The 13,561-nt window shown below is 62.9% G+C and overlaps 1 protein-coding gene across 1 annotated transcript in view; it reads right to left on the bottom strand.

Annotated features, from left to right (window-relative positions):
* The window catches only part of LOC116240883 (neurexin-2-like), a 126,975-nt gene that overhangs the window by 54,724 nt on the left and 58,690 nt on the right, over nucleotides 1-13,561 (bottom strand). The window contains exons 13-16 of the mRNA XM_090129697.1: nucleotides 11,067-11,186; nucleotides 8,066-8,447; nucleotides 4,618-4,808; nucleotides 2,667-2,840 (exon numbers count right to left, since the gene is read on the bottom strand). Coding sequence (XP_089985823.1) covers nucleotides 2,667-2,840; nucleotides 4,618-4,808; nucleotides 8,066-8,447; nucleotides 11,067-11,186 — 867 coding nt within the window. The remainder of the gene's footprint in view (nucleotides 1-2,666; nucleotides 2,841-4,617; nucleotides 4,809-8,065; nucleotides 8,448-11,066; nucleotides 11,187-13,561) is intronic.

The following is a 13,561-nucleotide window of genomic DNA, read 5'->3' on the forward strand; positions in this document are numbered from 1 at the left end:
ACCCTGTGCAAGCCTGGTGCAACAGCGCTGTGCAACCCCTGTGCAACAACTGTGCAACCCTTGTGCACCACTGTGCAACTCTTGTGCACCACAATGCAACCCTTTGTGCAACCCTTATGCACCACGACGCAACCCCTGTGCAACCCCTGTGCAACCCTTGTGCACCACCGTGCAATTCTTGTGCACCACAATGCAACCCTTTGTGCAACCCTTGTGCAACCCTTGTGCACCACGACGCAACCCCTATGCAACCCTTGTGCACCACTGTGCAACTCTTGTGCACCACAATGCAACCCTTTGTGCAACCCCTGTGCAACCCTTGTGCACCACGACGCAACCCCTGTGCAACCCTTGTGCAACCCTTGTGCACCACGGTGCAACTCTTGTGCACCACAATGCAACCCTTTGTGCAACCCTGGTGCAACACAGTGCAACACCTCTGTGCAACCCTTTGTGCAACCCATGTGCACCATCGTGCAACTCTTGTGCACCACAACGCAACCCCTGTGCAACCCTGGTGCACCACAGTGCAACACCGCTGTGCAACCCCTGTGCAACAACTGTGCAACCCTTTGTGCAACCCCTGTGCAGCATCGTGCAACCCTTGTGCACCACGACACAACCCCTGTGCAACCCTTGTGCACCACCGTGCAACCCTTGTGCACCACTGTGCAACTCTTGTGCACCACAATGCAACCCTTTGTGCAACCCTGGTGCACCACGGTGCAGCACCTCTGTGCAACAATTGTGCAACCCTTGTGCACCATCGTGCAACCCTTGTGCACCACGACGCAACCCCTGTGCAACCCTTGTGCAACCCTTGTGCAACCCTTGTGCACCACGACGCAACCCCTGTGCAACCCTGGTGCACCACAGTGCAGCACCTTTGTGCATAGGGACCCCATAGGGACCCCACAGAGACCCTATAAAGACCCCATAGGGACCCATAAGGATCCATAGAGACCCCATAGAGACCCACAGAGACCCCATAGGGACCCCATAGAGACCCCAAAGGGACCCATAAGGACCCATAGAGACACATAGAAACCCCATAGGGACCCCATAAAGACCCCATAGAGACCCCATAGGAACCCACAGAGACCTCATAAGGACCCACAGAGACCCCATAAGGACCCCATAGGGACCCACAGAGACCCATAAGGACCCATAGAGACCCCATAGGGACCCATAGAGACCCATAGGGACCCATAGAGACCCCATAGAGACCCATACAGACCCATAGAGACCCATAGGGACCCATAGAGACCCCATAGAGACCCCATAGGGACCCATAGAGACCCATAGGGACCCATACAGACCCATAGAGACCCCATAGGGACCAATAGGGACCCCATAGAGACCCATACAGACCCATAGAGACCCATAGGGACCCATAGAGACCCATAGGGACCCATAGAGACCCCATAGAGACCCCATAGAAACCCCATAGTGACCCATAGGGACCCCATAGGGACCCATAGAGACCCATAGAGACCCTATAAAGACCCCATAGGGACCCATACAAACCCATAGGGACCAATAGGGACCCATGGAGACCCCCCTCATTACCCCATTAACCCTTTATCCCCCCCCCATTACCCCCACCCCATTACCCCCACCCCATTAACCCTTTATCCCCCAGTCCCCCATTACCCCCCCACCCCCATTAACCCTTTATCCCCCACCCATCACCCCATTAACCCTTTACCCTCCCACCCCCATTAACCCTTTATCCCCCAGCCCCCCATTACCCCCCCACCCCATTAACCCTTTGTCCTCCACCCCATTAACCCTTTATCCCCTCCTGCCCCCCCACCCCATTAACCCTTTATCCCCCACACCCCCATTACCCCCACCCCCATTAACCCTTTAGCCCCCAGCCCCATTACCCCCACCCCATTAACCCTTTATCCCCCATCCCATTACCCCACCCCATTAACCCTTAATCCCCCCCTTGCCCCCCCACCCCATTAACCCTTAATCCTCCACTCCATTACCCCACCCCCCCATTACCCCCACATCCCCATTAACCCTTTATCCCCCAGTCCCCCATTACCCCCCCCAACCCCATTAACCCTTTATCCCCCAGCCCCCCATTACCCCCTGCCCCCCCACCCCATTTATCCCCCCATGCCCCCCCATTAACCCTTTATCCTCCAGTCCTCCATTACCCCCCACCCCATTACCCCCCCACCCCATTAACCCTTAATCCCCCCCTCACCCCCCCACCCCATTAACCCTTTATCCCCCAGTCCCCCTTTATCCCCCACCCCATTACCCCCCCACCCCATTAACCCTTTATCCCCCACCCCCCCATTATCCCCACCCCATTAATCCTTTACCCCTCACCCCCATTAACCCTTTATCCCCCACCCCCATTACCCCCCACCCCATTAACCCTTAATCCCCCCCCTCGACCCCCACCCCATTAACCCTTTATCCCCCACACCCCCATTACCCCCACCCCCATTAACCCTTTATCCCCCACCCCATCACCCCATTAACCCTTTATCCTCCACCCCATTAACCCTTTATCCCCCGGTCCCCCATTACCCCCCCCAACCCCATTAACCCTTTATCCCCCATCCCCCCATCCACCCCCCCCCCAATTAACCCCTTATCCCCCCCCATTCCCCCCATTGCCCCCCCCCCCTCCCCCAACTCACCCTGGCAGCCCCTCTGCACGCCCCCCCCGCGGTGCAGCGCGTCCCCCAGCAGATCCGGCAGCCTCCCATTCAGATCGAGGGAAGCCAAGCAGCCTTGGAAGCCCCCCCTCGAAGCCACCAGGCGGGGCAGGCGAGCCAGCATGGGGCGAGGAGCCCCCCCCACGAACAGCTCCCCTGGGGGGGGGAATAAAGGGGGGGGGGGGGGGGTCAGCACGTCCCGTTGAAATGAACGCATCACGTCCCATTAGGATGCTCCCCCCCCCCAATTGTTCCCATTAATCTCATTAGGGTGACCCCCCCCCCCCCAATTGTTCCCATCACGTCTCATTGGGATGCCCCCCCCCCCCCCCGGTTCACCCCATTACATCCCATACAGGTGCCCCCCCCCCCAATTGTTCCCATCACATCCCATAGGGGTGATACCCCCCCCCCCCAAGTCACCCCATTACATCCCATATAGGTGCCCCCACCCCAGTTATTCCCATTAATCCCATTAGGGTGACCGCCCCCACCCCAGGTGACCCCATTACATCCCATATAGGTGCCCCCCCCCCAGTTGTTCCCATTAATCCCATTAGGGTGACCCCCCCCCCCCCAAGTCACCCCATTACATCCCTTACAGGTGCGCCCCCCCCCAGTTGTTCCCATTAATCCCATTAGGGTGACCCCCCCCCCCCCAGGTCACCCCATTACATCCCATACTGGTGCCCCCCCCAATTGTTCCCATCACATCCCATCGGGGTGACCCCCCCACATTGGGGTGACCCCCCCCCAGTTGTTCCCATTAATCCCATTAGGGTGACCCCCCCCCCCCCAGGTTACCCCATTACATCCCATACAGGTGCCCCCCCCCAGTTGTTCCCATTAATCCCATCGGAGTGACCCCCCCCCCCCCAGGTCACCCCATTACATCCCATACAGGTGCCCCCCCCATCCCCTCTGCCCCCTTCCCCCCCCCTCAGCCCCCCCCAGCCCCCCCAGCCCCCCTCAATCCCCCGACCCCTCAACCTCCGCCCCCCCCCAGCCCCCCAGCCCCCCAACGACCCCCCCACGCCCCCCAACGACCCCCCCACCCCCTCAACCTCCGTTCCCCCCCAGCCCCCCCAGCCCCCCTCAACCCCCCCACCCCCTCAACCTCCGTACCCCCCCCAGCCCCCCCAGCCCCCCAACGACCCCCCCTTGCCCCCCTCAACCCCCCACCCCCTCAACCTCCGTTCCCCCCCAGCCCCCCCAGCCCCCCCCAACCCCCAACCTCCGTGCCCCCCCAGCCCCCTCAGCCCCCCGCCGACCCCCCCGTGACCCCCAGCCCCCCCACGCCCCCCTCAACCCCCAACCTCTGTGCCCACCCAGCCCCCCCCTCGCCCCCCTCAACCCCCCCACCCCCTCAACCTCCGCCCCCCCCCAGCCCCCCAGCCCCCCAACGACCCCCCCTTGCCCCCCTCAACCCCCCACCCCCTCAACCTCCGTTCCCCCCCAGCCCCCCCCAACCCCCAACCTCCATGCCCCCCCAGCCCCCTCAGCCCTCTGCCGACCCCCCCGTGACCCCCAGCCCCTTCAGCGCCCCCCAACCCCCAACCTCTGTGCCCCCCCAGCCCCCTCAGCCCCCCCCCTCAACCTCCGTACCCCCCCCAGCCCCCTCAGCCCCCCAACGACCCCCCCCCACCCCCCCCACCCCCTCAACCTCCGTACACCCCCAGCCCCCTCAGCCCCCCGCCGACCCCCCCACGCCCCCCCAACCCCCAACCTCCGTGCCCCCCCAGCCCCCTCAGCCCCCCCCCTCAACCTCCGTACCCCCCCCAACCCCCCCCAGCCCCCCAACGACCCCCCCTTGCCCCCCTCAACCCCCCCACCCCCTCAACCTCCGTACACCCCCCAACCCCCCCAACCCCTCCAACACCCCTCAACCCCTCCCCCAAGCCCCCCCCCAAACCCCCCCCCCCCATCAGCTCACCCTTCAGATCGAGGCTTCGCCCCCCCTGCCCGTGCTGCGTGACGGGCCGCCCATCGACCCTCAGCGCGTGCAGGGCCCCCCCTTCCCTCGCCAGCGCCACTTCGTGCCACCGCCCGTCGTGCAGCGGCTGCTCCGAGTTGCCCTTCATCAGCGAGGGGCCGTCCCCCAAATCGAACACGTAGTGGATGTACCTGAAGTCGGGGTTGGGGGGGGGATTTAAAGGGGGGGAGGGGGGGGGGTCACGGTGCCCCCCATCGCGTCCTCACTGCCGACTGAAGACCCTCACGGTGTCCCCAGCGCCACCCCCCCCCCCCGGAGCTCTCCAATGTACCCAGGAGCTCTCCGAGGTCCTGAAGGAGGATCCCAGAATCCTGGCGGCGTCTACAAGGCGTCCCCAAGACTCCCTCATGTCACCACGGGGTCCCCAATGCTTCCACCGCATCACCAGGACCCCCCCCATGGTGTCCCCAATGCCCCCAAGACCCCCATGGTGTCCACACGGTGTCCTCAATGCTCCCACCATGTCCTCAACCCCCCCAGGACCCCCAAGACCCCCCACACCCCCCCCGGAGCTCTCCAATGTACCCAGGAGCTCTCCGAGGTCCTGAAGGACCATCGGACTCCTCAACGTCCCAGAATCCTCGCGGCGTCTACAAGGCGTCCCCAAGACTCCCTCATGTCACCACGGGGTCCCCAAAGCTTCCACCGCATCCCCAGGACCCCCAGGAACCCCCCATGGTGTCCCCAATGCCCCCAGGACCCCCATGATGTCCACACGGTGTCCCCAATGCTCCCACCATGTCCTTAACACCCCCAGGACCCCCACGGTGTCCCCACGGTGTCTCCAATGCTCCCACCATGTCCCCAACACCCCCAGGACCCCCATGGTGTCCCGAATTTTCTCACCATGTCCCCAACACCCCCAGGACCCCCATGGTGTCCCCACAGTGTCCCCAGTGCTCCCACCATGTCCTCAACACCCCCAGGACCCCCAAGACCCCCCACACCCCCCCCGGAGCTCTCCAATGTACCCAGAAGCTCTCCGAGGTCCTGAAGGACCGTCGGACTCCTCAACGTCCCAGAATCCTCGCGGCGTCTACAAGGCGTCCCCAAGACTCCCTCATGTCACCACGGGGTCCCCAACGCTTCCACCGCATCCCCCCAGGACCCCCAGGAACCCCCCATGGTGTCCCCAACACCCCCAGGACCCCCACGGTGTCCCCACGGTGTCCCCAATGCTCCCACCATGTCCTCAACTCCCCCAGGACCCCCAAGACCCCCCAGACCCCCCCCGCCCTCTCCCCCCCCCACCCGGAGCTCTCCAATGTACCCAGGAGCTCTCCGAGGTCCTGAAGGACCATCGGACTCCTCAACGTCCCAGAATCCTCGCGGCGTCTACAAGGCGTCCCCAAGACCCTCTCATGTCCCCACCGTGTCCCCAGTGCTTCCACCGCATCCCCAGGACACCCAGGAACCCCCCATGGTGTCCCCAATGCCCCCAGGACCCCCATGGTGTCCCCACGGTGTCCCCAGTGCTCCCACCATGTCCCCAACCCCCCCAGGACCCCCAAGATCCCACAGACCCCCCCCGGAGCTCTCCAATGTACCCAGGAGCTCTCCGAGGTCCTGAAGGACCATCGGACTCCTCAACGTCCCAGAATCCTCACGGCGTCTACAAGGCGTCCCCAAGACCCCCTCATGTCACCACGGGGTCCCCAATGCTTCCACCGCATCCCCAGGACCCCCAGGAACCCCCCATGGTGTCCCCAATGCCCCCAAGACCCCCACGGTGTCCCCAATTTTCTCACCATGTCCTCAACACCCCCAGGACCCCCACGGTGTCCCCAGTTTTCTCACCATGTCCCCAACACCCCCAAGACCCCCATGGTGTCCCCATGGTGTCCCGAATTTTCTCACCATGTCCTCAACACCCCCAGGACCCCCAAGACCCCCCAGACCCCCCCCGCCCCCCCCCCCGGAGCTCTCCAATGTACCCAGGAGCTCTCCGAGGTCCTGAAGGACCATCGGACTCCTCAACGTCCTCCACCCCCTCCCCCGATGTCCCCAGTGTCCCCAACCCCCCCGCGATGTCCCCAACGTCCTCATGGTCCCCCACAAAGTCCCCAAAGCCCCCCCTCCCCCCCCCCCAATCTCCCTCACATCCCCAACTCCCCCATGACAACCCCGATGTCCTCAACGTCCCCACGATGTCCCCACTGGGTCCCCATAACGCCCCCACGGTGCCTCCACAATGTTCCCAATGTCCCCAATCCCCCCCTAAAATGTCCCCAACGTCCCCCACCACGTCCCCATGATGTCCCCAATGCCCCCAATGACCCCAGCACCCCAAAGGCCCCCATCATGCCCCCATGATGCCCCCAATGACCTCCCCACCACGTCCTCAATGTCCACAATGCCCCCATGATGCCCCCAATGACCTCCCCATGACGTCCCCCATGTCCCCAATGCCCCCATGATGCCCCCAATGACCTCCCCACGATGTCCCCAACATCCCCAATGCCCCCAATCCCCCCATGATGCCCCCAATGACCACCCCACGACATCCCCAACATCCCAAACGTCCCCCAACAACCCCAAAGGCCTCCATGATGCCCCCATGATGCCCCCAATGACCTCCCCATGACATCCTCCATGTCCCCAATGTCCCCAATCCCCCCATGATGCCCCCAATGACCTCCCCACCATGTCCCCAATGTCCCCAATGTCCCCAGCACCCCAAAGGCCCCCATGATGCCCCCACGATGCCCCCAATGACCTCCCCACCACGTCCCCCATGTCCCCAACGTCCCCAATGCCCCCACGATGCCCCCAATGACCTCCCCACGACATCCCCAACATCCCAAACGTCCCCCAACAACCCCAAAGGCCCCCATCATGCCCCCATGATGCCCCCAATGACCTCCCCACGATGTCCCCAATGCCCCCAATGACCCCAGCACCCCAAAGGCCCCCATCCTGCCCCCATGATGCCCCCAATGACCTCCCCACAACGTCCCCCATGTCCCCAATGCCCCCATGATGCCCCCAATGACCTCCCCACCATGTCCCCAATGTCCCCAATGACCCCAGCACCCCAAAGGCCCCCATCATGCCCCCATGATGCCCCCAATGATCTCCCCACGACGTCCCCAACGTCCCCAATCCCCCCATGATGCCCCCAATGACCACCCCACGACATCCCCAACATCCCAAACGTCCCCCAACAACCCCAAAGGCCCCCATCCTGCCCCCATGATGCTCCCAATGACCTCCCCACCACGCCCCCAATGCCCCCAATGACCCCAGCACCCCAAAGGCCCCCATCCTGCCCCCACGATGCCCCCAACATGACCTCCCCACGACATCCCCAATACCCCCAACACCCCCAATCCCCTCCCCAACCCCCCAACCCCCCCCCCCCAAAACCCCCAAAACCCCCACCGCTGACCCCTTGACGAGCTCCACCACCAGGAAATCGTTCCCATTGCCCCCGTTGAAGAGGATGAGCCCGTCGGGGTTGGTGGTCTTGAACTGGAAGAAGAGGTGCATGGCGGCGTAGGCCTGCAAGGTGGCCAGGGCCACGTAGGCACCTCGGCCACGGAAGGACACGGGGTCGGCCACGATGGAGCGGCGTCCGAAACGAGCGTTGAGTTCACAAGAGCTGATGTCTCCGTTTTTGCACAGGTCCAGGTAAGGGCGGCCGTTGAAAAGCAAAGAGCTGAGGTGGCCCAAAAAGTTGGACGGCACCACGGCCAGGAAGCGGCGCTCCGTCACGATGCCCGTCTCCAGGTGGTGGAATTCCAGGCGGGTGTGGGCGCCCGACAGCTGGCCTGAGTGGGGTGGGAGGGGGGGGTCAAGTTCGGCCCCATAGAGCTCGGCCCCATAGAGTTCGGCCCCATAGAGTTCGGCCCCATAGAGCTCAGCCTCATAGAACTCAGCCTCATAGAACTCAGCACCATAGAGTTTAACACCATAGATTTTAACACCATAGAGTTCGGCCCCATAGAGCTCGGCCCCATAGAGCTCGGCCCCATAGAGTTTGGCCCCATAGAGCTCAGCACCATAGGGCTCGGCCCCATAGAGTTTAACACTATAGAGTTTAACACCATAGAGTTCAACACCATAGAGTTCGGCCCCATAGAGATCGGCCCCATAGAGCTCGGCCCCATAGAGTTTGGCCCCATAGAGTTTGGCCCCATAGAGCTCGGCCCCATAGAGGTCGGCACCATAGAGCTCGGCACCATAGAGTTCAGCACGATAAAGCCCAGCCCCATAGAGCTCAGCCCCATAGAGTTCGGCCCCATAGAGTTCGGCCCCATAGAGATCAGCCCCATAGAGCTCAGCATCGTAGAGTTTGGCACCACAAAGCTCAGCCCCATAAAGTTTAGCATCATAGAGTTAAGCACCATAGAGGTCGGCCCCATAGAGCTCAGCCCCATAGAGTTCAGCCCCATAGAGTTCAGCCCCATAGAGCTCAGCACCATAGGGCTCGGCCCCATAGAGCTCAGCCCCATTGAGCTCAGCCCCATAGAGCTCAGCCTCATAGAACTCAGCACCATAGAGTTTAACACCATAGAGTTTAACACCATAGAGTTCGGCCCCATAGAGATCGGCCCCATAGAGCTCGGCCCCATAGAGTTTGGCCCCATAGAGTTCGGCCCCATAGAGGTCGGCCCCATAGAGTTCGGCCCCATAGAGGTCGGCCCCATAGAGCTCGGCCCCATAGGGCTCGGCCCCATAGAGTTCAGCACGATAAAGCCCAGCCCCATAGAGCTCAACCCCATAGAGCTCGGCCCCATAGAGATCGGCCCCATAGAGATCGGCCCCATAGAGCGCGGCCCCATAGAGTTCAGCCCCATAGAGCTCAGCCCCATAGGGCTCGGCCCCATAGAGTTTAACACTATAGAGTTTAACACCATAGAGTTCGGCCGTATAGAGCTCGGCCCCATAGAAATCAGCCCCATAGAGATCAGCCCCATAGAGTTTGGCCCCATAGAGCTCAGCCCCATAGAGCTCGGCCCCATAGAGATCGGCACCATAGAGTTTGGCCCCATACAGCTCAGCCCCATAGAGCTCAGCACCATAGGGCTCGGCCCCATAGAGTTTAATGCCATAGAGCTCGGCCCCATAGAGCTCGGCCCCATAGAGTTTGGCCCCATAGAGTTTGGCCCCATTGAGCTCAGCCCCATAGAACTCAGCCCCATAGGGCTCGGCCCCATAGAGTTTAACACTATAGAGTTTAGCACCATAGAGCTCGGCCCCATAGAGTTTAATGCCATAGAGCTCAGCCCTATACAGTTTGGCCCCATAGAGCTCAGCCCCATAGGGCTCAGCCCCATAGAGCTCAGCACCATAGGGCTCGGCCCCATAGAGTTCAGCACCATAGGGCTCGACCCATAGAGTTCAGCACGATAAAGCCCAGCCCCATAGAGCTCAGCCCCATAGAGCTCGGCCCCATAGAGCTCGGCCCCTTATAGCCTGGCCCCACAGACTCCCCCACCCCCTGTGACCCCACAGCCCCCCGCCCACCCACATCCTGCAGCCCCCCACCCACGTTCACATCCCCACAGCCCCCCACCCACCCCCCATGGCCCCACAGCCCCCCACCTCCCCCCCCATGGCCCCTCCCCTCCTCCACCCCCCCTATGGTCCCTTTCCTCCCCCTTGCCCCTCCCCTCCCCCACCTCCCCCCATGGCCCCTCCCCCCACCCCACAAAGGCCCCTCCCCCCCATTGACCCCTCCCCCACCTCCCCTCCTATGGCCCCTCCCCCTCCATGGCCCCTCCCCTCTCCCACCCCCCCAATGGCCCCTCCCGCCTATGGCCCCTCCCCCCCATTGACCCCTCCCCCACCTCCCCCCATGGCCCCTCCCCTCCCCCACCTCCCCTCCCCCCAACCCCCCTATGGCCCCTCCCCCCCCCCACGGCCCCTCCCCTCCCCCCCCATGGCCCCTCCCCTCCCCCACAATGGCCACTCCCCCCCCATTGATCCCTCCCCCACCTCCCCCCATGGCCCCTCCCCTCCCCCACCTCCCCTCGCCCCAACCCCCCATGGCCCCTCCCCCCCCATGGCCCCTCCCCTCCCCCCCCATGGCCCCTCCCCTCCCCCACCTCCCCCCCCCCAAACCCCCAAGGGCCCTTCCCCTCCCACTGCCCCTCCCCTCCCCCCCCATGGCCCCTCCCCTCCCCCACCTCCCCTCCCCCCAACCCCCCTATGGCCCCTCCCCCCCCATTGCCCCTCCCCTCCCCCCCCATGGCCCCTCCCCTCCCCCACCTCCCCTCCCCCCAACCCCCCTATGGCCCCTCCCCCCCCACGGCCCCTCCCCTCCCCCCCCATGGCCCCTCCCCTCCCCCACCTCCCCTCCCCCCAACCCCCCTATGGCCCCTCCCCCCCCACGGCCCCTCCCCTCCCCCCCATGGCCCCTCCCCTCCCCCCCCCCCCCCGCCTACCCTCCACAGTGACGTTGTCCACGGAGAGCTGCAGGCTGCGCCCCCTCCTCACGACGCGCACGCTGTGCCACTCGTTGTCGTCCAACCTCTGGCCGGCCAGCAGCGTCTCGGGGCCTTTACCTGCGGGCGGCCGTCAGCAACAGCGCCACCGCGCGGCGGCACCCGGAATTGCGGCCACAGCGCCACCGCGCGGCGGCACCCGGAATTGCGGCCACAGCGCCACCGCGCGGCGCCACCCGGAATTGCGGTCACAGCGCCACCGCGCGGCGCCACCCGGAATTGCGGCCACAGCGCCACCGCGCGGCGCCACCCGGAATTGCGGTCACAGCGCCACCGCGCGGCGGCACCGGGAATTGCGGCCACAGCGCCACCGCGCGGCGGCACCGGGAATTGCGGTCACAGCGCCACCGCGCGGCGGCACCCGGAATTGCGGTCACAGCGCCACCGCGCGGCGGCACCCGGAATTGCGGCCACAGCGCCACCGCGCGGCGGCACCAGGAATTGCGGCCACAGCGCCACCGCGCGGCGGCACCGGGAATTGCGGTCACAGCGCCACCGCGCGGCGGCATCAGGAATTGCGGCTAAAACACTGCGATCGGGAGGCAATGATACGACCGGGAGGCAACGACACAACTACGCAACGACACAACCGCACGACGACACAACCGCACGACGACACAACCATGCAACCACGCAACGACACAGCCACACAACCGCACAACAACATAACTTCGCAACCACACAACTGCACAAGTGCACAACCGCACGACACAACCACACAACAACACAACCATGCAGCCACGCAACCACACAACTGCACAACACCACAACCGCACAACACGACCACGCAATGACACAACTGCACAACGATACAACTGCACAATGACACAACCACACAACCACAGAACCGCACAACCACACAACACAACCGCGCAACGACACAACCGCTCAATGACACAACCGCGCAACGACACCACCACACAACCACGCAACCACACAACCATGCAACGACACAACCACGCAATGATACAACCACGCAACGATACAACCACACAACGACACAACCACGCAATCACGCAATGACACAACCATGCAACAACGCAACGACACAACCTCGCAACGACACAACCGAACAACCGCACAACACAACCACGCTACGACACAACCGCGCAACCAGACTACACAGACATACCACACAATAACACAAACCCACAACACAACCGCGCAACGACACAACCCCGCAACAACACAACCGCGCAACGACACAACCACACAACCGCCCAACCACACAACCACGCAACAACACAACCGCGCAACAACACAACCACACAACCATGCAACGACACAACCACACAACCGCCCAACCACACAACCGCGCAACAACACAACCGCGCAACAACACAACCACACAACCACGCCACGACACAACCGCGCAACGACACAACCGCGCAACCACGCAACCACGCAATGACACAACCACACAATGACACAACCACGCAACCACGCAACGACACAACCATGCAACCACACAATGACACAACCACGCAACGACACAACTGCACAACCACACAACCGCACGACACAACCACACAACGACACAACCGCACAACGACACAGTCACACAACCACACAGCAACACAACCACACAACCATGCAACCACACAACAACACAACCCCGCAACAGCACAACCACACAACCGTGCAACGACACAACCACAAAACCGCCCAACCACACAACCGCCCAACAACACAACCACACAACAACACAACCACGGAACCACACAACGACACAACCGCACAATGACACAACCATGCAATGACACAACCACGCAACGACACAACCACGCAACGACACAACCGGACCACGCAGACATACCACACAACAACACAATTGCGCAACGACACAACCACACAACTGCACAACCGCACAACCACACAACAACACAACTACACAACACCACAACCACACAACACCACAACCACACAACACCACAACCACACAACACAACCACGCAACGACACAACCACGCAACGACACAACCGCGCAACGACACAACCACACAACCACGCAACCACGCAACGACACAACCACGCAAGGACACAACCGCGCAACGACACAACTGCGCAACACAACCACGCAACACCACCACCACACAACACAATCTCGTAACAATACAACCACACAACACCACAAGCTCACAACAACACAACCACACGCCACCACCACAACCACACAACCTCACAACACACAATCACGAACACACACACACTCTCGTGTACACACACTCACACACACATACATAAACCCGCGTGCACACACGGGGAGGACCATGCAGGGACACGCGCGCGTGTGTGTGTGTGTGTGTGCGTGTGCGCGCACACGTGTGCACACGCATGGCTGCGGGACGCGCACACAGCTCCGAGCACGACGGCACCGTTTGCACACCCGTTTGCACGGCCGTGGCTCGGAGGCGTGTGCGCGTGTGCAAGGCTGC

Source organism: Phasianus colchicus, chromosome 37 (genome assembly GCF_987193195.1).
Source record: "Phasianus colchicus chromosome 37, bPhaCol1.hap1.1, whole genome shotgun sequence".
NCBI lineage: Eukaryota > Metazoa > Chordata > Aves > Galliformes > Phasianidae > Phasianus > Phasianus colchicus.